This window comes from Grammomys surdaster, unplaced genomic scaffold (genome assembly GCF_004785775.1).
Source record: "Grammomys surdaster isolate TR1022 unplaced genomic scaffold, NIH_TR_1.0 126398, whole genome shotgun sequence".
NCBI classification, from domain to species: Eukaryota; Metazoa; Chordata; class Mammalia; order Rodentia; family Muridae; genus Grammomys; species Grammomys surdaster.
The window spans coordinates 634,983-661,295 of NW_021621192.1; the positions used below are offsets into that span (position 1 = coordinate 634,983).

At 36.8% G+C, this 26,313-nt stretch overlaps 1 protein-coding gene across 1 annotated transcript in view; it reads left to right on the forward strand.

Moving 5' to 3' along the window:
- Window positions 1-26,313, forward strand: part of Epha6 (EPH receptor A6) — a 900,945-nt gene that overhangs the window by 617,764 nt on the left and 256,868 nt on the right. The window contains exons 8-9 of the mRNA XM_028760223.1: window positions 21,750-21,858; window positions 24,453-24,523. Of these exons, the coding sequence (XP_028616056.1) occupies window positions 21,750-21,858; window positions 24,453-24,523 (180 nt within the window). The remainder of the gene's footprint in view (window positions 1-21,749; window positions 21,859-24,452; window positions 24,524-26,313) is intronic.

Consider the following 26,313-nt stretch of genomic DNA (forward strand, 5'->3'; position numbering starts at 1 on the left):
TATTATGGTGATGTGGAGTCCACCGATACCAGTATGGGACCTCACTTAAGCCTCATGACCTCAAAATGACCCTGACGCACATTTCCAGGGGAAACAGTTGCTTCTTGAAAGGAGCCCTAATGACTTACAGCAGTTTAAAAATTCCACAGCCATCCAGTTGAATCCCTTGGACAGAAATGAGCAAACCAAAGAACAGCAAAGCTAACTGTGTGTTGAAAATTGTATATTGATCAGAAGAGGTATTAGCTATGTTGTTCCTTTCTGGACACAGTAGTTTGCTTGAAAGATTTTCATTTTGCAAATGTTAGACAGGCAGTCTTGAGAATATTTGAACTTTCATGAAATCACACTTTTTAACGTTACATAATGACCGAAAAGAAGTCTGCTCCACTCTACCAAATTATTCGAAGTTAACTGGCAGACAAGCAGAACACTGAATAGAAATGTACCCAGGAGACTCGGGTTACCTAATTACCTCCAGCACATTTTTTTTCTTTACTGTCATACTCTTTATTGCAACTCTTGGTGCTTTCTGAATCCTTCTAAACCATTAACAGTCAACTCCTATCCATTAGGGACACACTTCTCACTATTTGTACTTATCCATCTCACAAAGTGCAGTTTTTATAACCACCTAGCTGTCTTTTTTGTCATTTTTTTCTCACTTATCTTGCTTAAATGCCCACAGGGATAGTAGATTCCTAACTGTATTAAACAAGCACATGCAGTAAAGACACCCAACGTAAAACATATGGTGATTTAAAAAAAAAAAAGCTAAGTATCTTTAGAATTGTTTCTGATTAAATTCAGCAATATCTTTAAAGTTTATAAAATACATCACTCGTCATCAGATTTTGTCCTACCCTTGAGATAGGACAAGTAAGATGAACCCAGTGAGCTTTCATAAGAAAACAGCAAACAGTAAAAAAATTAAATACTATCCACCCTCCTCTCAATTCAGTCAAGGCATCAGTACATTCCATGCATAAGAACATGGTAGATTATTTTACCTTTGAACTCATGAGTGGCTTCTAGAATTTCCAAAGCCCAAGAACATTTATATACAAAAATAAAAGAGGTAAGGGGAATTTCCAGATTGTCTATAAGTAGGAAGCTCCAATGGTGAATATCAGACTTGTACTTGTGAAAACGAGTGGTCATGACATCAAAGCTCAACCTGGAAAAAATGACATGAACTAGAAATAACTCATCCTGTGTAAGGTTTCCTAAACCCAGAAAGACAAATATTTTATACAATTGGTTAGATGTGGATATTAGCTATTAAGAAGATGATAAAACCAAGCTACAATCCATAGAACCATGGAGGTTAGATATAATAGCTATTTTGATAGAGGGGCTAGATTGGCAGGATCAGATGGGAAGGGGGAGAAAAAAGGGAATGGGGGGAGGAATTATGGGAAGAAACAGCTTAAATTAAGGTTCATTTAATTTGAAGGGTAGTATGGAAACCTGATATATTTGAAGCTTCCTAAAAAACACACATACACACACAAACACACACACACACACACACACCAAATAATGGGAAGAATAGAATTCTCATTGGCCATCTCTGAACACCAAAGCCTCCAATAGTTGAATTGGGTTGTGTTTAATTGAATTGTTGCCCAAAGGAGTCCCATGGGAATCCCCAAACAACCCAGGCTGTTACCAAAACTATAGGATGCTCTCCACAAATGATGACAAGTCCCCAATGCTGAAGATAACATCTACACAACTTATTGAACATTGAGAAGTCCTGGTGTTGCCTACATAGTCCTTTAATCCTACATGCTATCATCTTTGCTACAGGAAGGTACTTTGTATGCTGCCAAAAGAGAAACACAAACACTAACCCAGCCACAAAACCTTTGATCTAATCTATACTGATTTCCTGCCTGCAAGATATGCTAGGGCACTGGAGGCACAAAGTTTTATTAGTAACCAACCAATGTCTGATGTAACTTAAGGACTTCTCTACATACTCTACATGACAGAAGCCATACCTGACACTGTTTGGGTGATCAAGAATCTGAGACTAGAAAATCATGCTACTGGTTTTTTTTTCTCATATAATACATGTCCTTGACTTTTTTTTATAATTTATTTATTTTTTCTCAAATCGTAATTCATTTACACAGGAGTTATAAACACAGAAAGGAAGGATGTAGGGAAGGGGATGACACTGGAGTGTGGGTGTTCAAGGGGAATACAGATATCTTTCAGAACAGGGTATCGGCTTGGTGAAGGTTCAGGGGAAAGGTCACTGTGACTCTCCCTATGACTCACTTGTCCTTATCTAAGTTGGTATTGTCTGCCAAGGCTACCTATTTACAAGGTCTATGACTACTCAGGCTGGTAAATTTCCACAAAAGCTGCCTGTTTACAATAGCTTACAGCCATCTGCTTCAATATTTTTCCACAGACACCCAAGACCTGGTGTTAGTATACATGTATGACAGGCCTATTGCTGATTTTAGGCCTATGGCTGATTTTAGGCCTTCAGTGTGTAATCAGGGCTGCCCCTGACATCTCCTCCCTTCTCTAAGTATAGAAGGGTTGTGGCAATTCTAATCTTTCGAAGGTGGGGATAGAGGCCTTACTTCCAGTAATTGAAGAAGACCTTGTAATGGCTCCAGTCCCCCTGTCTTTGTCCAGTGAGGCATAAGGCCCATACCCATCCCAATGTCTATTTCCTGGAGAGGGGATACTTTTGACATCAACCCCTATGTAGTCAGGCTTGTCCCTCAGGGAACCCAGATAGATATTTTTATCTTCTGTTTATATTCCCTTGCAGTGCTTAGCCTCACAGCCTAAGCAAGAATTCAGATCACCAGTCAGAGAGGGTTCTGGGTGGCCCCTCTCTGCTTGGTCTAAGGGTGGAAGTCTCTTCTTTTAGGTTGGGTGGAGATGGGTTTTGGGAATACCTGTATAAAGTAATAACCTCATCTTGAGTCTCGTTTTCCTCTAGAGCTAACTTATGATAATGTATCTGAATAGGTTTTGCTACCAAATTATTTATCTGTTGTATCACAGAGTTAGTTAGCCTATTTGAGGGCCAGGGACCAGCAGAAAAAAAGCAAAAAGAACCCAAATAATGGTCCCAAGATGGGAGGAAGTAGGGTTGACAACCTTGGAGAGGCTGAAAACCCATTCTTGTACCAGCCTTCATGTGTCTCTTTCTCTCTCTGATTTTTCTTAGGGCCTTCACTGACCTATTTCATGCTCTCTTTAACCCTCCTTGTCTTGTCTATGTAAAGGCAACCTTCTTCTTTAAGGGCTGTACACAATCAAGAGCTGTACACAGCCTTTTCTATTGTGATAGAGTAAATCAAGTCCCATAAGGATCTTTGCAATTTTAGGAGGTCTCTTCAGACAGTGAAATGAGGGATTTCTTCAGATTAGTGATGTCAATCTCCAGCTGTTTGATGTTCTTGTCAGTGGCCCTTCAAAGATCTGAGTAGTATAATTTCAGAGGCCAGCTTCTGGATTAGAACTTCTAACAGCAGACATCACGGGTGATTCGTTTTTACCTGGAAAGGAAAAAGAAGGGAATTCTCAGGGAGATTTCTCTTCCCTGGATGTAAATTGTTATTCATCGTATTTATGGTTGGGCCTGGCTTTGTGGGGTTATCTATTTATTTCATTAATCTTTTTGGTAGCCCGTTAGCTGTGCCTTCTGTCATATCAAACAGGCATATCAATCCTCGGCCCCGTAAGGGAACTGGGTCTGGGCCATTCCCTTTAAGGGTAAGAGGGTCTTTCCCCATATCTGTGGCATAGTTTTTGTTGGTCTTGGTGGTGCCAGAGGCAGTCAGCAGCAGATTTGCCATGAGCTTTCGCTACTGGTCTTTTTAAAAAAAAAATGGCAATAAAGAGACACCTAATGACATTCAGCTCTCCTCATAGATCAGCGCTTTGCTCAGCCATCATCAGAGAAACTCCATCCTGCAGCAGATGAGAACAGATACAGAGACCCACATCCAGACATTATGAACAAAGTGAGGACTCACTCTCAGAACATATACTCTGCCCTAAATGGGCTGACTACTAATGCCTCCCCTGCCCTCAGGGCTCAGAGAACCCTAAAGCAGAGGAGGCAGAAAGAGTATGGGAGAAAGGATGAGAGAATACCAAGAAAACAATGCCCTCTAATTGCCATGAGCAAAGCTCATATAAACTTATAGAGACTGAGGGGCATACCCAAGGCTTGCATGAGTCTGTCAAAGCTCATATATATATATGCTTTTAGATTAAATGAGAGAGCCTCTGATGTTTGTGTACTCTCTTGGGCTCTTTTTCTTCTGTTTGTTTTGTCCAAATCCAATATGTTAGGTTTTGTTTTATCTTATTACATTTGGTTTTATTATTTAAAAAAAAACACAAAAATAGGATTGTTAACCTTCAAAACAAACAGTATAAAAACATTCCTTTGAGGATTTGTCTCTACACCTGCAAATTCAAGAAAAGAAAAGAAAAGAAAAGAAACCTCAACATATGAATTAGTCCGGCTGATAAGAAAATGAAGCTTAGGAATTCTCATATATGCAGAGGGCTAGAGATGAACTCTATTATATTTTCTTAATTGCTAGATATTTTAATTAAAAAATGTATAGCAGAATATCCCCAAACTTGTATACATTACTAATTGAAGTCATTAGTAACAATTTGTGGGGATAAAAAAGATATAAGGAGAAGCAGATTTCGCCTCCAGTGAAAAGCTGAACTTTCTCCCAAAGCCAACTTTCTGCACATAGTCTCTAAGATACCTTAGTCATCCTTGAATTATAATGGATGCTTGCTCAGGAATCATAATTAAACAGAGAAAATTTTAATTTTTTTACGTTGCAAATCTCCCCAAGAACATTCGTGGTACTTTAAATCGTATATACTGGATGTTAATAAATTAGAAATATTGGCTGGAGAAATGGTCCATTGTTTGAAATCCCTTGCTACTTTTCCAGAGGACCTGGGTTTGGTTCCTAGAACCCATGTTGTGAAGCTAACAAACACTTGTAACTCTACCTCCAGGGACACATTCTTCTAGACTCCATAGCCACCAGCATGCACATGGTATACATAGATACCTTCAGGCCCACACATAAGTATACAAAATACAATAAATATAATGAAATAATACAAATTAAATTGGACTTAGAAAAAACTATCAGGAACATTTCAACACAAAGGAACATGGACCCACTCTGAGACCTGTAACAGAGGTCACAGCATGTGCATCATCTTGGCCTAGGATTCCTGGTGGCAACAAGAGAAGAGCAGTGTCCCCCTGCACGCATAATGCACAGATATCACAGGGAAAAGATAAACAGCATTCAGAAATATGGCTGCAGGCAGTCTTTCAAGAAATGCAGAAATTTTATTGGTTTATTTTACAGGCATTTTCTGTCTATAGTCTTGAAGAGAGCCAAGGCAAAATGTCAGCGGGCAAGTGAGATATCTTTTTCCATATTGAGATGCAGGGAGAAAATAAAATAAGAAATTCCATACATAAGAATTTCAAATGGAAAATATATATATATATATCAAAGAAGCTAGTAGAAAGAATCATTTTTAATATTGTTTCTAAATGGTCTATTCATTACTAGGAACTTGGGATGACCTTAGATTACCCTTAGGTTTATGTTATTAGTATACCATGAGTTAGCCTAAGCAATAGCTTGGCAAGAATGACCCCTTACTAAGGCCTCAAAAAGGTATGAGATAGAAACACCCTGGAAAACTCCCAGAAACAAAATCACCAATATTCTTCTTGATTTACACACCCCAAGAGTAGGTTACCAGTGCCATGAGAAAAAAACATTAATGCCCTAATAGGTCATACTTGCCCACATCAAAATGGCCAAAAGAGTGGTAACCCTTAGGTCCCAAGCTGACATAAAAGTAAGAATATGTTCATTCCACTTTGGCATCAGATCCCCACACTGAACCCAACTGCTATGACTGGGTAACAGACTGAACAGTTTTCTGAAGTTCTTCCCTTCAAGACACAGGACTAAACAGCTACCCTCCCTAGAGGATGCTAACAATACTGAAGTGGGTGTGTCCCAGGGTGGCTGCCACAGCTCAGTCTTCCTGCCACATCTCATGTACTGGGATTAACTGAGTGCACCATTAAACCCAGCACAGAGGTTAGTCTTTGTGGAGAGCTTTAAATGTGAAGTTTTATTTAATTTTTATTTCAATAAATAATACAATTATTGAAAATAAGGTGAAGAGAAATTGAATTTCTTTTATTATAAAAATCAAGGTGCCTAACAAATACTTGTACCGATTTGAAAAATAAAACCTCCCACATCTAGTCTGAAATAGGCTCAGGCTATTATCCTTAGGAGTCTGCTTGGACTCTGCTGCCACGATTAGACACACGGTAGATTGAGAGCCCAGAGTGTCCCACCACAAGGTACCACAGGAGCAGATCATAATGGCCTGGAAATTTATCAAAGCAAGTGTTCCGAGTCATCAAGAAGAACATGAGGAGTATGTTCCCAGCAGACAAACTTCTGATGACCTGTGCCACTCAGGAGAAAGCTTCCGGGGATTACCTATGGGAAAGTCCACTACACAAAACAGATAGCTCCTCATATTGTGTAAAATTATAATCAATTGCATTTTGCCTACCAAAGAAAATGAATTTAGTTTTGATAAAGTTGACAAAAATCAATCTTTTTCTGGCAGAAATATAATAGCAGCTTAAATCAGTTCTAATTGTTAAAAAAAAAAACTAAATTCATAACGGTGTCTTTATAAAGGAAAACTTTCTATTTCCCATGATGGCCAATACTGATTTTTTTCTAATGTTATTGTTCTATTAATAAGCATCATAATTTAAATATAAATACATAAAACAAAATACTAGTTTCCAAAGATGGATATGTTCAGGGTGCTTTCTTGTTTAGTTCAGTTTAAGGGGATATTTAACATAGCTGCACACACACACACAAAGCCCTTTTTCCTTAGAGCTACGCACTAAAACCAATGCCCATATGCAGATCCTCATACACGTTACACAATCACTCTACTACAGAACCACATCTGCAACCCTTAAATCAATCCCTCCTCCCTCTCCCTCTGTGTGTGAATTTCACACATGAGGTCTGAGAAGAAGCCTGATAAAACTGTTAAAATAAAAATGCGTATGTATGAAGCCATTTTTCCTTTCCCAGGACTTTGGAGCTGTTACAAGTAGAACTGCTCCCTCTGATCTGCTACAAATTGAGATAGGTGACAGAGATATCTAAACTTTGGCTTGCAGGCAGCATTTACCCCCAGAGAGCTGAGAATGGAGCACTAAATGTTTGTAGGTGGCCTTCTTGGGTCACAACATCAAATGGTTGGACACCCTGGAAGAGACTTATGAACCTCCTCTGAATGGCTTTCGCATAATGATCCCAAAACTTTCCTTAGACTTCATTGTCAGGGGATGTTGAGCCTGCTGTAGGCAGACAGCAGTTAAATCACTGTTAGAAGCCTAGGCTCTAAGTCATTAGGAGTACTGAGTCTAAAAGTTAGAGGACACTGGTCCCCAGTCTTAAGGCCTAGCATCAGCTTAGAGAGGGGTTCTGACAGAAGGGGTGTAGAGGAACATTTATACACAATGCACATAGGCAAATATGTAAATTCAAATTGGCATCAAGCAAAGCAGGAGCCTTCACTGGCTTTCATTTATTTGACTCTAAGATTTGGATAGTAATTTTATTTGTTGGTGGTTTTGATTTGGACAGCTCAGCCACTTCCTATTTTTAACTAGTCGAACTACTAAACTGCACAAAGTGTTGTTACTCATTTGGTTTCAGTTTGTCGTTGTACCCATGTCATGTTTTTTTTTCTTTTTCTTTTTTAATTAATTAATTAATTTATTAATTTACTTTACATCCTAACTGCAGATCCCTTCTACCTACCCACCCAGTGAAATACACACCTATTCATGCTATCTCTCATTAGAAAACCAGGAGGCATCTAGAAGTAAAAGGGGGAGAATAAAAGTATCAATATGATACTATGATACAATACAAACAAAGAAACTTGAATAGGACAAAACAAACAAAAAAAGAAAAAGAAAAAGCAAGAGAAAAAAAACAGCCAAAGAATAAATAAGACACATACTGAGACCCACACATTCTCTCTCTCTCTCTCTCTCTCTCTCTCTCTCTCTCTCTCTCTCTCACACACACACACACACACACACACACACTTATACACACACACACACTTATACACACACATAGAAATCCAATAAATAAACAAAATCAGAAACCATGATACACAAGCAAAAGACTGTAGAGAAAAAAAATGCCCAGACAGAATTTTTGAGATAAAATACCTCTAAAACTTACCATGAGTCAATGTTGTGTTGACCACCTACTGCTGGACATGAGGCCTGTCTTTAAGTGTGGTTCAGGTACTCAATGAGCCATTCAAAAAAAATTTTTTTAACAAAAGACTGTTCTAGACATATATATTTTTATATCCATCCCATTTCACCTTGCCTTCCAGTCCTGTCCATCCAGACATGAGGAAACATCTGCAGACACTGTGTTTAGCATCAAACACAAAGAAAATCATGCCACTGGAGAACGATATAGTAAACAAAGAGAAGTTAGTAATGTTGAGCAGAAACATATCTGTACATCTCCCACTCTATTCCCTTCTTCATGTATAGTATGCTTACGATTAGATTATTTTCTCTGAACTCAGTACACTAAATAGTATTCTCACCATTCTCAATCTTTAGTAACAGAACCACAACTGGTTCAATGAAAAGTGGGATTTGAATCCCACATGTAACTGGAAAGTAATGAGAGCACTGTGAGGCTCAGCACAACCCAGGATGACTCCCCTGCCGAAGTTCTGATAAGAATTCATATCTCCATCAAAGTTACAATTTTGAGTAAATGCACCTATTTTCTTTAACATTTGTGATCTTCATAGTAGCAAAAGTAATGAGATGCAGACAATTGCCCTTTTGCTTTTCCCCATCCTTGGATTAAAAACAAATCCTGAAGGTTTTAGGGCTTTTTGCATCTCTGGGCTGTTCTAATGCAGTTTCTTTGAAATAGGATGCCCTTGTTTCTAAACATCCACTCAACCACTTGGTGAGCAGCAAAACCCTTCTGATTGAAAGGCCCCTGAATAGTGGAGACCCCCACTCAAGCGACAGGAGATTATGTCCACCCAGAATCACACAAGAGACCTAACTTGCTGCAAACTGCAAAAGGCTTTATTTCGAGATATCAGTCAGCTGAGGCCAAGACTCACAAGAGGAGCATCGACCCTGAGGCTCAGGAGCAAGGGGTATTTAAAGGAGAAAACCACAAATGAGGAAGATGAAGAGGGAAACCAAGAGGGAACAGTGAAAAATCCCAACCCACATCATAAAAATAGTAGAGAATTCTTATCTCACTATTTAGCTGGTCATAAACTAGGGTGGGGAGTGGGAAACATCCTGTACACATTTTTTTTTCAGGAATATGACCTTAACCTGACCATTTTCTTGTGGTCAGCTACTTCCTGGAGTGACTTAGCCAACCTGTGTTATTAGTTCTGCTATTCTTTGTCAGAACGACCTGGCTGACCTGCCCCCTGGCTAGTTTTTTCTTTGGGTGGCCAGCTAGTTTCTGGAACCTAGGCCTGTGAACTTGCTAACCTTAATTCAGATGGGGGTCTCAAACTTCTCTATGAATTTTTACATGCTTTCATGATCATTGTAGATTTGAGCTGAGGAATCACCACCCCCTTTGCTTCTAATCAAATCATCCTTCTCTCTCAATTTCTTTATGACCCTCATACATACCTACATTTACCGAACATTATTGGATTTTCAGCTGATGCTGACTTATCTGTTTCTGCCACTAAAGGGAAACTTTTATGAGGATGAGAAACTGTTATAGTTTCTATCTTAGAAATGCCTATCTGTATCACAATGCTTAATATACCACAATTTATCTATCTATCTATCTATCTATCTATCTATCTATCTATCTATCTATCTATCTATCTATTTTGGAGACTGGCTCACATTTAGTCCAGGTTAGCTTAAACTTGTCATGTTTCTAAGAATGGCCTTGAGAGCTTTTGTAACTTTCTGCTTTCTCCTCTCAGATACTTGTTACTACCATGCAAGATTATACCAGTTTTTAATTCTTCAGTAAAATACTTTTAATTTGTTGAGAATTTCATATATGTATACGCTGTATTTTGACCATATTCACCCTTCCCAATTTTCTTCCTAACTCTTACCTGATCTACTCCACACTTCCTGACCCACCTACATTCCAATTTGGTGTGCTTTTATTTTTAATTACTCACTGAAGTAGTTTGTATGAAAATCGCCAACATAGACATACAGGGAGTGGCTATTGAAGTTGTGGCCTTGTTGGCCTGAGAATCAAAATGAAGAACTCCTAGCTCCTTTTCTAGCATCACGTCTGCCTGCAGTCTTCCATGCCTCCTGCCATGATGATGGACTTAAACCCTCTGAACCTGTAAGCCAGCCCCAAATAAATGTTTCCATTTATAAGAGTTTCCATGGTTATGGTGTCTCTTCACAACAACAGACACTCACCTATTTGTGCAATTCATAGATTTTTAAGGGGTTGGGAATGTCTTCTAGTACATCGGCAACTTACCAGGAACCAAATTCTTAAAGAAAATCTTTCCTCATGTAGGAGTGGGGACTTTTGAGACCCTGCTCTTTATGTTGGATTGTTGTTAATGGTCTTGATCTTATAGACATCTTGTGAAGCTATCCTGAGCTCATCAATGAATCAGCCCTGTGTCCAGGACACACTGCCTTCCCCTTACCTCAACCTCTGGCCTTACAATCTTCCTAGATGGTCGCTGATGTTTGGGAGAAGGAGGCACTACCCACAGTTTAAGGCTGTACTGAGAATGCAAGTCAGGTCTTCAGGCATGCAAGGAAAGCACTCTACCACCTGAACTAATTCCTACACCCAGCACAGTCTCAGTGATAAACACTGTATTAGTTATTAATAAGTACTAAATCAATGAGAATATACTATAGTAAATGTCTACATTTTAAAAATATATATTTACTAATAAAAAAATAGTAGTAGTAGAGGAGTGAAGGTGCAGTTTCACAAGTACTTTGGTGTGTGAGTATGCATAGGCGTGTGTGTGTGTGTGTGTGTGTGTGTGTGTGTGTGTGTGTGTAGGTTAAAGAACAGTTTGAGGAGTTGGTTTTCTCTTTCCACCATAGGTTCCAGAGACTTATGTCAGATCAAGCTTGTGCAACAAGTCTTTTTATCCACTGAACCATCTTGCCAGCCCTCTAAATTTTCTAAATACACATGCATGTGTTTTAAATTGCAATTCATTTAAATACTTTTATTAAAAATAAATTTTGTTGTACAAAAATCTTAAGAACTATAAGCCTTGTAAAATCTCTGATTTCTATTAGCTATATACTTAATTGTAAAGCTTTTTCTCCAAATAATAGTTTAGAAACTTAAGAAAGCCTCAAATACATAAATCTGATTATCAATACGTTACAGTGATTGAAGTCAGGGTTGGATCTTTCTGGGTTCTTTCTTGCTTCTTATTCTAGGAATTGAAACACAAACCCACATAGATTATGAAGCCACACAGAAATTTTCTTTAAGATAATGAAATAATATAGATCAGAATACACAGCAACACAGCAACAATTCATGTGGATAAAAATACTAAGGGGCACCTGAGGTTTCCTTTTATGATATTCAAGAAAAAGAAAATTTTGGTTTCTAAGGGTTATAATGACAATCTTTCTTTGTTTCAACTGATAAATTAGGTCATATATAATTTTTCAACATATGACCCTTATAACTTATGCATAAAAATGGCAGAAATTTTACTTCAATGCAGAATTTCTCCTTGATATATATGTAACCAGTTTAAGCTGCTAATAAGTACCCCACCCTGAACCAGGATTAATTACAAATGTTTAAAAGGAACTGTCCAAATGCAGATATATTCCTTATATCTATATGCCTTGAATATGCTTACCAGTATCCAAATACCCACAAATAATATAAAGGTACATATCAAAGAACATTTGAAATAGAAAATTTATTGATTCCAAGTCAGTAATCATGAGACATTGTATCATTTGTAAGTGAATACCATGCTACACTGGATATTTTAGAAAAAGTAAAGGATGTATATATATATATGAAGTCATAAAAACTAGTCTCAAAGACCTAACTTAACTACAGGGAGCAGTACAAAAGGGAGATGATTACAAATTAAACTGCAGAAATTTAAAGTGTTGACAATAGTTCCAGTTGTTCAAAGGCTGTGATCATTAATTTTCATTTTGAAAATTCTCTGCATGTGGCAAGGCATCTGTGCAGCTCATTAATGAACACAAGAATCTCTTCCAAAAGGGGAAAAAAAAGCATTTCATTATGCTGTACACCTATCCCTGCCTCTTCCTCTCCATCAAGTTGTGCCAAATTCGCATTCCCCAATTATCCCTCTGTCATTTGGCATTTCATCTGACAGGTAAATTGGGGCATCAAGGAGAGTGAGTCTTGAGATTGGTGGTGTTCCAGGGAAGCCTCAGTTAGATGCACTGAATTGCTTTGTTTCTGGAGAAATGGCAGAGCAGTAGAAAAGGCTCTGCTGTGATGTTGCTTTCAGAAGAGTATAATCCCCGCTAAAGCTTCCCCTGCAACACAGATGATCTGTGAGGCTTGCGTCCAACCAGCTGAGAATTCAGTAATCAGCCCACCTGAGGGGAAGAGAGATTCTCTTGTCTTTCTGACTTTGAATTTTAATCTAAGAGATATCATTTTTGTGATGGAAGATAGCCTCAAGTATTGGATTATTATAAAGGAGAGGTGCTAATCCAACTCCATGTTTATAACGTTTCCTCTAAATATTCACTTCACGGAAAGCTTAGGTACAAATGACTTGGGGAAATTAATTCACATTATTTTCCTTTATTTTTTCCCTAATTGATTCTAGTTTTAAAAAAAAAAACAAATATACGAAGCTAAGATGTGTTTAATAGTTAACATTTCTCAGGAAACCAAACAAGCTTTTTATTCTTTAACCTAGAATCATGTATCTTTGCACAGAAAATGGATTCTTTCTCTAATCACTTTTTATGATTATACATTTGCTAATCCTTAACACTTTTTCGAACATCATGCTGTAGAGGAATTTTAATCCAGCAACATGGCTGCTCTGGCAAAGGATCCCATCTAAAGATACAGTCTGTCTGGAATCCAGACTCCGAACACACCTCTAATCCCTCTCACTGGAATACAGACCAACCTTTAGTTCACACCTTTAATCCCAAACAACAATGTGTAATTAAGGGGAGAGAAAGTGACAAATCAGAGAAAGCTTTGACAGAATGAGTCAGATATGGGATAATTCCAACTCTCACTAGAACAGACAGGAAAGAGAGGCTACTTAAAGACCAGTGGGGGACAGTCACTGAATTGAACCGAATTGAATCAGTTCAGTTCAGAGGAAGACTATTTCTCCAACTCTCACCGTTCTGTAGTTGTCTCAGTTCCCCCTCCACCATGCCCCATCCATGTTAGCATGTTGCATAGATCCCTAAGCCCTGAGAAAAGGGAAGTGATACAGATACTCCATAGGACTTAGCATTCCAAAGTCTTTTATGTTCTACTCATTGACCTGATGTCGATTTCTGTCTTAATTGCCATCTACTGAAAGAAGAAACTTCTCTGATGAGGATTTATGAATGTGCTGATCTATGGGTATGGCAATATGTCATTAGGAATCACCTTATTAGTATGTTTATAGCAATATAATAGTAGTAGCTTTTATAACACGACCTTTTTATTCTCAGGTTCTTGGCCTGATTAACAGCTTAAGTTTGGCTTCCATCTTGTGAAGCAGGCTAAATTCAAGCAAAATGTGGTTGTTTGCTCCCATAACCTTTGTGGCACTATTGTGCCTATGGGCATATCTTGCAGAGAGGTTGTTATTAAAACATGGCAATATAGAGACTATAGCTGGGTGAAATTGATGATTAACTAAGTGTTTCTAATTGACTTCAAGTGATTATGTCACTGAGCTCTAACATATGATATTTTTTGATACTCCTTGAGTTGTACATATAGTCCTAAACATTCATGTTTCTGGTGAGAAATAGTTTAGAATACTATGTCGTATTTTCAGCCTCTTGCACCATTTTGTCTGTACTCTTAGCTCTGGACACTGTTGTCTAATTCTCTCTTTATGTCTAATTTCTATCCTATTGCTACTATACTGTTGCTGTAAAGTTAGAAATCAATGGAAAATTTGAAGACTCAGTGTAGGGAACACATGCTCTTCTTGGAAGCACACTATGCACTTTTAATATGCAAACATTAATTACTCATATGTCTTTTATAAGATCTCGTTCTTTTCCTTTTTGCTTACTATTGTTGAATTCTGTTTTGCCTAACTGAGGCTGCCATCTAGCTGATTTCAAATAAATGTGATCAGATGTGAAGATGAACTGAGAAAATGGCATAGGAAATTGGAGAGACTGAGGACAAAACCAGGGGATATTTAAAAGGTGGAAATGACAATATTGATAAACGTGGGAATATACATGTACAGTAGGAAGACAGTGGAAAGATCTACATGAGGTAGACTCCAGCATCATGTGCATAGATAGACATCTCTGAGCCACACTTGCTAGAACAGACTAGCTCTACCTTCTAGGCAATGAAGAAGATCTGAGAACTTTTAAATAATATTTTGAAGAACAAGTATCTCATTAGGTGGGATAGATTGGGAAGACACATTATGCCAAGGCAGATCGACAGACATAAGTAACTCACTTTCTCATGTATTTCGGTAGGCAGATATTATACCTTGTCATTGATGATGAAGACACAGTGTAAGATGTACTAAAAGTTTGACTTGCTCAAAGATTCAACATGAGATCATGTTTACAAGTCCAAGTGTGAAAGAAAGATAATAACAGCGTAATCTACAAAATTATAATACTGTGTTTTTCTTCCAGGAGAGTTTATTATACTACCTATCATCCATACATAATATTCTAATGTCTATCTATGCTTGTATCATTGAAATTTTTGCATATCTATTATTCTCCATTGCACATTGTTAGATGTGTCTCTCACTCTTATATAATTTAGAATCCTGATTGCAACATGTGATTTAAGGAAGGAATATTCATGCATCACTTGCAAATAAACCTTACAATGATTCTTTTTCTTTTTTTACTGTCATCCTATTTGTTGAAATATAAGGTGTTTCTTAAATGATTTCAGTGAAATAACAAAAAAATGCATTTCACTGGACAGCATTTTTGAGAAATGCTTTATTTAAAATGTATCATATATCTTCCAGTAGCTTTCAGAAGAAGTTCATAACAACTTCAAGAAATGAGTTAACTTCAAAATGCTCTTCTGTAGAAAATGATACAGAATACAAATAACACATTTCACTTTGAAATGTAAATATATATAAAAAAAATCTTGATTACAGTGAGGCAGAATCATATGTCTCCGTAGAAGAAAACGTGTTCGTTAAAAATAGCCAAGTTGCTTTTCTCCTTTTCTCTCACACTTCTCTAAAAACATGGAATCTATTTTTTTTTATAGAATTTAGATTCCATGGAAAGAACTTCACTCTGGTTTTTTCCCTCTTTAAATAGAAACAACTAGAACGAGCTTCATTTGATGTTATTCTGACCTAATCCAAACATTATCTAGGTGCTATATGCTGTCTCGTAACAAGTTCACAATATTTTTTAAAATAATTATTTTTCCTTAAGGGAGTGTACTTCTTGCCATGTCCATAAAATTAAACATATCATTTTAACATGCTTATTTTTGTCTGCGACTATGGCCTTTTTGTATTTAATGAAATATTTTTCAATGAATGAGACACAATTTCATTTATTTCTACAGATCCCGCTATGGTTCCTTTCAGGTTCAGGGCTCTTCCCATAGGTACTACTTATAAGTTCTATATACATTTTCTGTCAGAAAACTAATTAGATATAATTAGCATTTGGGGATGCACAAATGAATACAGACAGCATTGTGGACAAGTTTCTCTGATGTAACAGTTCTTACTCTTTGTAATTTTTGTTCACTGTCTGCTCTCCCTTCTCAACTGTAAGTCTACATACGAGTATAGAAATTGCATTTGTTTTGTTCATCTGCATCCCCAGGTAGGGGTGTCATCTTAGCATCTGTTACACAGTAATTTCCAATCAATACTGTTGAGTGAAATAATGAATTCTTGAACTTTGTTCGTCAGACCATGGTGAAACATAAATGTTGTTACTATAGTAACTCTTGCCTTCCAGGGTTATTGTCTCCAACCTGTGTAGAGTAACTAAAAATAAATATTGAATACGCTGGTTCATCTACATGGAGCAGCTGTGTTTGAGGTAAATCTTCCTCACATTGTCAAAAGGAAGACAGTTGTGAGCTATTCCCAGCTTAATCTAACCTGTTCTTATCAGACTATCGAGTACATACGCCTACTCAATTCAGTCTCTCATTATATTTATTAAGCTACAACTTCATATCAAGTCATAGGAGTTGGGCTCCATATTTGTTGTTGTGTACTGTACTACACAATTGGTGCCTTACAACAGGAGATGACAAATAGAAGCCAAAGCACACCTTCCTCAGGGCTCTGAGAAGGATCTCTTCACCACTTCCTCCAGTCCTTTGTCCTGCCAGCTGTAACTCTAGTCACTCCCAGCTATAACTTGGGCCACACCCTCTTTGTCTTCTCATCTCATCTTCACATAAGAATTGCTGTTAGATCTAAGACCATCCACATAATCCATGCTGGATATGGTTTTTATTTACACTTTCTCTTTGAGAGGAGCGGAGGTATGTCACATTGAACTTGCAACAGACATCACAGATTGAATTTCCTGCCTTTGTAGAACTTTTATCCCAATTTTTAAAAATGTGTGTGTGTGTGTGTGTGTGTGTGTGTGTGTGTGTGTGTGTGTCTGTGTGTCTGTGTGTGATAGCACAGCACACTACGGTTTCTTTCATAGCGTTAGTTTAAGGGATTATGAAAACATGTCTGAGAGCTGAATAATATGTAAACAACTGGGATAATGCTTTCCAAATATCTGGGTGTCCATGAAAGAGAACTGTCAGGAACTGATATTAAGAAAGCATGATTCACTCAAGGAGCTGAAGGAAAACTATAATCAGATAAGCCAGAGACTTGTGCTAGGCGGTTGGGAAAAGCCTCATTAATAAAGTTAAGGGATTTGAAGTTTGCCCTAAGATGAAATCAGAGCTCTGTGATGGACCAGCACTAATCCGATAAAGGCAGATCTTGTCCAGCAAGAGGAATGAAAGCTGCAGCAATGGTCCAGGGCATTCTTCCTCCTTCCAAGTGGCAAACTTTGTTCTTTCTAATATGTTATTGTAGCTCTGCTGGAAAACACAATAAAACAGTTACCTATCTCTGGCAGACTGTGACAAGTAAAAGTAATTCAACACTCTCACATTAAAGATTCAAAGCCAAGGGAAAACAAGGTCATCTATTGTGGGACTGCATAAGGGTATCCTGGGTCATGGTTGAGCAGGTACTTAGAACCCCGAGATTCTCTGTGGAATTCCTCTTGAGAACCGGCAGGAGTTCGGTCCCTCCCATCACCTAAGATCCTGAAAAACAGTCACAGATCTCCATAGAGTCACCCAGGCGATAGGCCTCAGGCCTTAGAGATTTACATACTAATGAAGGCCAGAGGGCAGAGCAAATTAAACATTCCTCCCCCCAGATCCTCCCCTAATCCTCCCCCTTTCTCCCTCCCTATATAACTCGGGACGGCCCTGAGTTTTTGGGGGATACGCCTAGATCCATCTATTATCCGTCATGTCAATAAACCTTTTTGGAACCAAGGACTTCCTCGTGTTACTGGGGCCTGCCGCCGCCAAGGCCCTCAGGCCGCTGGAACCGTAGGATCTCCCTCCCTGATGTGGGGACCCGCCACGGCGGCGGGCTTGCGCCGCTGTGGCGGCCTTTTTTAAATTTTTCCCACAATCTATGATTCTGCTAGAACTAAAGGAAAACTGGAACTAGTAGCTCCGCCTGTTACTGAAAGGGGCCATTTAAAATACTTCAGGAGCTAGGCCTTGGAAACAGATAAATCAGTATTGTACTGTCATCTTTGCTTTGTGCAGTGTGTTTGGGTTTGGACAGTCCCACAAATAGCTGTAACAATGGTACTGGCATGAGTATGTAGATCATGAACAAACATTAAATAATATTTCAAATTATTGTCCTAGGAACATAGATATGGTATGGATCATTATGTTTGTCATATTTCCCTACTCATATTAGCCTCATTCTCTGTATTATTTTATACCCAGTACAATAGCAATATTCATTAAGCATTACATTTGTCTGTGTTCAGTACATGTGTATGTTATTCTTTATACAGAAATGCTGAATTTTACTAATATTCATGCTTAGGAAATAATTATGCAGGGCTATGAAGTCTTCAAATTTATTTAATATTCTGTTAAAACAATTAAATTTTAAATTCAAACCCAGTTCATAAACATGTAATCAGAAGTACACAAAAGGAAACATATTAGTGATAAACTAAGTTATTATTTAAATTTCTATGACAAACTTTCTGATTTTCACAAGCCATGTAGCTACATAATCTTATTCTCATCTGAGCTTTGAATACAGTCTGAAGAAATCACTAGAGAACTGACTACTATAAAAATATTTGTTTTAGGCTGAAAATTCTTGAAGTAGATTATATCTTTTATGAGCACAGGAGTTGTAAGTAAATAGTGTCTTCTTTTTAAAAAAATGTCATCTTCTTTATCTTCAATAGAGATAATACTGTAATTTTTCTGAAACATAAATTTTTTAGAAAATTTGTAGTTTAATAATTTTCAGTGAGAAAATATGACATTTTGGAGTACACCATTAATTCCCATATCAGTACTATTTTGAAGATTGCGAAACTTGGAGAAGAACTAATGAAAAGCTTGAGTCCATTATTTACTAGATAAGATGCAACCGTTTAACTTGTCTCTCAACAGATTATGTGTCAAAACTGAGCATTGTAAAAACTCCCTGATGAAATAATGGCGACTAAAATCTGATTCCAATATTTAATACATTTCTGGAACTAAAAACCAAACAAACGTGACTTGCTTTTTATTACATTTAGAAAGTCTTCTAAATATTGTGACAGAATGACTTCTTACTGAAGTGAACAGTTAGCACTCCCTCACAGAGGAGGCTGCACAAGCCTGATGACCTGGGTTTGTTCTGATACCCTATGAATGCTGGATGCAGTAGCAGAGCCATAGCTGTGCCCCTATAGGAAGATGGGAAGTAGAGGGGGGAAAAAATAATGGACACTTGTGGACTGTGTATGCCAAGCTAGCCTGGCAAAAAAGTAGTGAATGATAAGAAACTTTGTCTCAAACAAGGTAGAAATCTAGAACTGTAAACCAATATTGTCCTCTGACACCCATATGCACATTGGGGCACACGCTGATACATAGTCATACAACACACATACACACACACAAATGAAATAATTTGTGGTGCTTTAGTCATGTTGAAGGATGTTAATGGGACTTTTTGATTAATATTTTAGGCTACTGATGACTGAATTATAATTTGTACTTATAGAAAAGAAAACAAAACTAAAATCTAAAAGCCTGAACTGTAGTCATAAGTTACATGAGGAAACTTTTTAACTAACTCATTAACACACACCAATTTTATATATTAAAGGACTCACTGTGATATTTCTGTCTGTGTATACATCTTCATATTTAAGCAATATCCCACCACACCCGGTGTAGAAAGCTGTAATAGAGAAAACGGAAGACAGTAATGAATTGAACCAGTGTATTTTAGGGATATGTAGCTGTGGCAGTTTTTAACGACAAGAATTCTCTAGACTATAATGTTCAAGAGCCCCAATTCAAAACTTAGCTTAAATACTTTTAACAATGTCTTAGTTTATTCTCTCTTTATATATTAAAAACATTATGATAACAGCAACTTAAAGACAAAGGTTTATTCTGGCTCACAGATCCAACATGTAGGAAGAGAAGTCAGGGCTGGAAACAACAACCCAAAGCACTGACCATAACACAATCAGGGACAGCTAGCCAACATTTATTCATTCCCGGATCCCAGCACATGAAAGGATTCCATCCATAATTAACGTTAAATATAATCAAAACAGGCCCCACATGTATGTTCAGATGCAGGCATCACGGAGGTGATTCTAGGTTCTGTCAAGTTGAAAACTATTGCTAAACATCACATTCAGCAAAAAAAGTAGTGTGATGTTGCTGTATATGATTTGGCCTTTTCACCAACAGCAGCAACAACAACAACAAAAAGAAAGCACTTAGATAGTCTTTTCTCCCTTACTTATTATTTATGATATATGTATACATATATATCATATACATGCATAACATATGCATATACATATATATACACATGTGCATGTGAATTCTTTTCCACATAAATATATCCTTGCTCTGTGAATATGGGAATTTATATCTTTAATACTTGAATTTAGTGAAATACATTAAATATAAATTAAATTAGTTTAACTTATTAATTTATATTACAGCACATGATTTTCATATTGTAGAAACAGCTGCCAAATGAATCTGCAATGCAAATGCGATCTTATTTTTTTAATTGGATATTTTATTTATTTACATTTCAGATGTCATCCTCTTTCCCCATTTCTTCTCCCTAGAACCCCCCATCCCATCCTCCCTCCTCCTTTTTGCTTTTATACCATTTTAATTAGATGCAAGTATTAAGGTCAGTTCTAGGTTGAGGGACTAGTAATACAATAGATGCAAATAGTCAAGGAACAAGCAAGACAATAAATACAAATAGTCAAAGAACAAGCAAGGCAATAAACAAAATTCCTTGAACACTCCCGTGATTACTGTTTATAAGGGCTTGTCAGGATGATCAAAATACCTAAGCCAACTTCCCTGTCCTAGCACAAAGTCATTTTCATGTCTGAAGCCTACTTCCTTGTTCTGGGCTAAAATTTAGATTCCTGCCTGACATTACTTCCTTGTTCTAGCCTAAGATTTAGATTCCTACCTGAAATTACTTCTTTGTTCTAGCCTAATGTCAGATTCCTACCTGAAGCCTACTTCCTTGTCCTTGGCCAATGTCAGATTCCTGCCAAGCAGCCCATTTCCTTGTCCTTGGCCCATGTCAGATTTTTGCCAAGCAGGGCCGCCCCAAAGGCTCTCTGCCTCTCCTCCTTTTTTATTTCATTAACAAGACTGATCATGTTAAGGCTCTTTAATTGTCAAGTTAAGATTACTTTCGTTTCTTCTACAATATTTAATGTAAGTTACATTGATTATACACCTTCTAATTGTGTTAGTGTGTTGAAATCCGGCAAGTCAGTTACAGAGGTCTATCAATCAGCTTTTGTTTTACTGCTCTGAATATCACAGAACCTTGATGTTCTAAAAATAGATAGCCAAATGCAATCTTAAAAGGAACCGTTAAATATACAAATGATAGCTAAACTAAGCTAAGCTTATAGAAGAAACTTTTGCTTGGTGGATGATGACCTCAGTTCGGCAAACATTAATTATATACATCTTATCTCACCTGGGTTGCTTAGAGATCTATGAAAATAAAGGTCAAATCTACAGTGCTTTTAACCATCATCACAATAAGATATTGACCACCAAGTGTCCCTTGCGTCTGCGTTTCAGCTTCTGACATGGCGGCAGAACAAGGGCAGATCCTGGTCATAGCCACAGCGGCCGTCGGGGGATTCACTCTCCTAGTCATCCTTACTCTGTTCTTTCTCATCACTGGGAGGTAAGCGAGTCATCCCAGGTTATCCCCGATATGGTGAATAACCACCCTTTACGTGTTTCACCCAGGTTATCCCCAAGATAGTGGATAACCATCCTTTATGTTTGTTCACCCAGGTTATCCCCAAGATGGTGAATAACCACCCTTTATGTGTATTCATCCAGATTATCCACAAGACAGTGGATAACCACCCTTTATGTGTATTCACATGTGTGTATGTGTAATCACATGCCTGACATGAACACACCATGGGCAACTCCACAGGGATGCAGGGGGAGGAGCAACTACCAATGTTCAGCATCAATTCCCAATAAACTAACAGCCAAAGCCTGCAGTCAAGAAGTCTGAAAGCTGAAGAGTAAAGAATAACTCACTCCTGATTTTTTTTTCTTTACTATATTCTGATGACTCCTTGAAGGACTTTTTTGGAAAAAAAATTTTTGTTTAATTAGACAGAGCAACTTACATAAAACTCTTTGAATTTGTTATGAAAGTAAGATGTTTTGTTAATTAAATATGAAGATACATTAAAATTATTTTATTTTTAATAAATGTAATATTTTTCTGCTTTAGAATAATATGTTGATTTTTTTAATTATTATAAGTTGACAAAAGTGAAAGATTTAGATTTGAGTTCTGATTATTGGTAAAAGGGATTCACCTATCTTGGACTAAGTTCTCTGCTTTTATGGTTTGGGTGTGACAATGTACTGAAAACCATATTTTCATCTTTAAATGTACTGGATGATGGCCAAGATGCAAGTCCTTAAACTTCACAAATAAGACTGAAGATAGTATGTTGGAGTTATTTTTAAATAACTTCTTTTGAAGTAATATTAGACATGTATTTATCAGAAATCAAAAATACTTTCAGATTATTCTTCTAAAAGAAAATATGTATTCATTCTTGTGCTAGCTAAATTTATGTCAATTTGGCATAAAGAGTCATTAGGAAGAGGAAACCCCAGGTGAGAAAATCTCCCTACCAGATTGACCATTTCAGATGGACATGAGAGGGCCTATCTGCTTGTAGGTGATACCTACAAGTACCTTGGCAAGTGATACTGGAAAGTATAAGAAATTAGGCTGAACAAGCTACAGTGAGCAAGCCAGTAAGCAGCACTCCTCTCTGGCTTCTGCTTCAGTTCCTTCCTCCAGCTTTCTTGCTTGATATCCTGTAGTTTTAGTGAATTGACAGTTGTAAGCTAAAATAAAGCCTTCTCTCCCCGAGCTGATTTGGAAGTGATAATTTCTCACAAGAACAGAAAACCAAGGACATTTGTAAACATCAGTAAGAGCACAGAGAACTCCTCAAGACTTCTGTTAATAATCAGTAACCTGTGAATGATACAAGATTCTATTTTCATGATTTAAAACTGTACAAATAATGCACTTAAAACAAGCAATAGATACACAGGCTGACTCCATATAAAGCACTAAACCCTAGCAGAAAACTCCTAAAGCAGATAAAGAAGTGATAGCCACAGGTAATAGGTAATGGGTGTGCCATTCAGATCCCTATGACAGAAAAAGATGAGGAGAAACAAAACAAACAAAGCAAAAACAAACAAAAGCCTTAATTCCTTTACCACAAGATGTACGTAACATGCATTACAAAGTCTATTTGATTTGATTATATAATGGGTTAGTACAAAATGCAATATTTTAAATCAACTTCATGATAAATGGATTTTTTGTTTATTTTTTATTGTTGGATACAAATATGACACTCCTCTTAAATTAAATGATCTAATATTATATGCACCCTAAACATCTTCAAAGAAATTTTCAAAATGGAAATTAAGAATCTTTCTAAATCAAAATTAATCATGATATTAAATTATCACAGTCTAGATAATATGATATGTTTTATGTCTTTGCATTAGTATGTCATATAGATTATCATTTCACTTGTGTGCAATTTTATGACGAATAAATTATTGTTGTCAAGATATCCACACCCCAAGTTTGCTGAAAAAATGTATTTTATAGCAGGTAAAGGATATGTCCAACAGAAGTTATTATATTTAGTGTTCTTTTGGCAACGTTTACTAAGCAACTATCAATAGATAAGTTCTTAGCAGTATTTTTATAACGCAATATCACACTGTCATTTTGACTTTTCATGCAACAAAATATTTTCATAAAATATTTTATGAAAATCCTATCTTTTCAATCAGTCTATTTGACAGTCCTATCTGATGCTAATATTTATGTATATAAAAAATGTTATACGAGGCATTTTCACATTATAAATATATTTTCAAGTTGGTCTTTATGAAGAGAGACAAGAACTTTGTCCGTGGATGATATGTTTTCTAATATTTTTAATTATTTTTTTAATTTTAGTTGCAAATCATATATATGTAGAAATGTATATGTATGTGAGCACATGGAGACTAGAAGAGGGTGTTAGATCCCCTGAAGCAGAAGGTACAGGCAGTAGTGAGCTCTCTAACATAGGTGCTGGGAATCGATTTCAAGACCTCTGGAAGGGTAGTAGCAAGTGCTTTTAACCACTGACCCCAGGCCCTTAATTGTTTTGTATCCTTGTATTACATAATGCTTAAATAAGCTTCTGTTTGCCTTTTTGTAAGGTGTCAATGGTACATAAAGGCCAAAATGAAGTCAGAAGAGAAGAGAAGAACGCACTTACAGAATAGCCACCGTGAGTATTGTCTTGTTCCTTGCTCTGTGTCTTCCTAATTCCTCCAGAGCTCCATTCAACTTTGTGATCCACCGGGCTGAGAAAGCAAACAAACAAAAAATTCATTTCCAACCTTTTGGCATGAAGGACTTCATCTAGCTCCAGGTTTAGGGTAGAAATTGCACCTGATTCTCATTAAATGACATTATCTTTTCTTCAGTGCCTGCAGGGGAACCCAACAAATTGAGTTTACTAAAAATATGTAGTGACTGATTGTGTCTAGTTATTCACCATCACAAAGACTCTGGAACATGGGTCAGTTTTGTTTAGTGGAGCATTAGTTATAGACATGTTGAAAAACCCTTATTACCTTTCAGAGAGATTGTCACTTAATCATACAACAAAGCAATTTACAATTCATTAGAACTATAAAGGTATATCAGCTCTTTAACTCTTAGAATATGTATGAAGCCCTGTGCTAACTACAAGGTTATATTCATTTGAAGATCTCTTCCTTAGCAAGCTATAATTACCACTATAGTTGGTTGGGTAATTGCCCTTTTCTTCTCCCAAATACCCACCTCCACCTTCACCTTCAAATTGCGAACTCTTTCATCAAGACAGTTTGTCTATTGAGAGATACTGAAGTAACAAGAAAGGAATGTTCTTTAATTAACCAAAGTATACGGATAATATACAGAGCAACTTGCTCAGCTATTTAGACCTCCCTTTTCTCTTAAACTAAGCATAAACAAAACAAAGCAAAAAGGTGAAAGGTTTTAAGTAATACATTATAAATTTCTGAGATGACTTGGAAATAATTCTAAGCCACATACCATTTTTCAAAGTGGTCTAAGAGCCATCTGCCTGAGAGACCTGGCCTGAGACAACCTCAAAACATTGTAAACAGATTCCAAAAACCTGGCTGCAGACATGTGGGCAGATGACTAATGCTGGGCAACCTTAAGATTCTCTGCAGGGCTTTTTTTTTTACTGGGGTGCAAAGAGAAACAGTGCTTCTGAAGTATTTATTATCTGCTTTCCAAGCAGCAGATTAGCATAAACTAAGGCAGATGGTCTCAGCAAGTCCTATTGAAAATAACCTGAAGTCGCCAAGGAAGGGAAGGAAAAAAAAAAGGAGTGTTTAAGAAAGTAGAGATTAATTAAATTGGAAACCTGATATTCACAATTGGGACCCATTTGGCCATGGTCTTTCTTATATTACATATATTGCATTTTCATGGAGGAAATGTTGTTATCTAGTTATTGTATTGGAAGGCATTATCATTTTACCCAAATGACTTAATTGTTAAAATTATGTATGAGTTAGTAATAGCATTTTTATCTGTCTTTAAAGTAGTATTTTCAACATGATCATATACCTAATTAGCTGACACTAATTCTCTATCAGAATCAAGGTAAATATAAATTGTAAGTCTGATTAAGTTATCAGTAGAAAATAAAATTAATGAACATATGAATACAATAGAGAGATACAAACTATCTCTTTTCTGTTATATTTAAACTTTGACAAGTCAAGATGAACATAGCATTTCAGAATCAATGTCAGGTCCTCATGCATCTGAAAATGTACTTTTCTGCTTCTATTTGTTTAAAATGCTAATTTTCTCATGTGTGGCTATCAAAACAATAAGAAGGTATAGCAAAAGGCAATGAATGAAGACAGCAAACATATAATAATTTTAAAAAGCAAATTATAGTTACCAAGGAATATCTTATTGCCTCCTCTAAACTTGCTTTCTTATTTTTTGTTTGTTTTTTAAATTTTTCCTGTAAGAACACAAGACTAA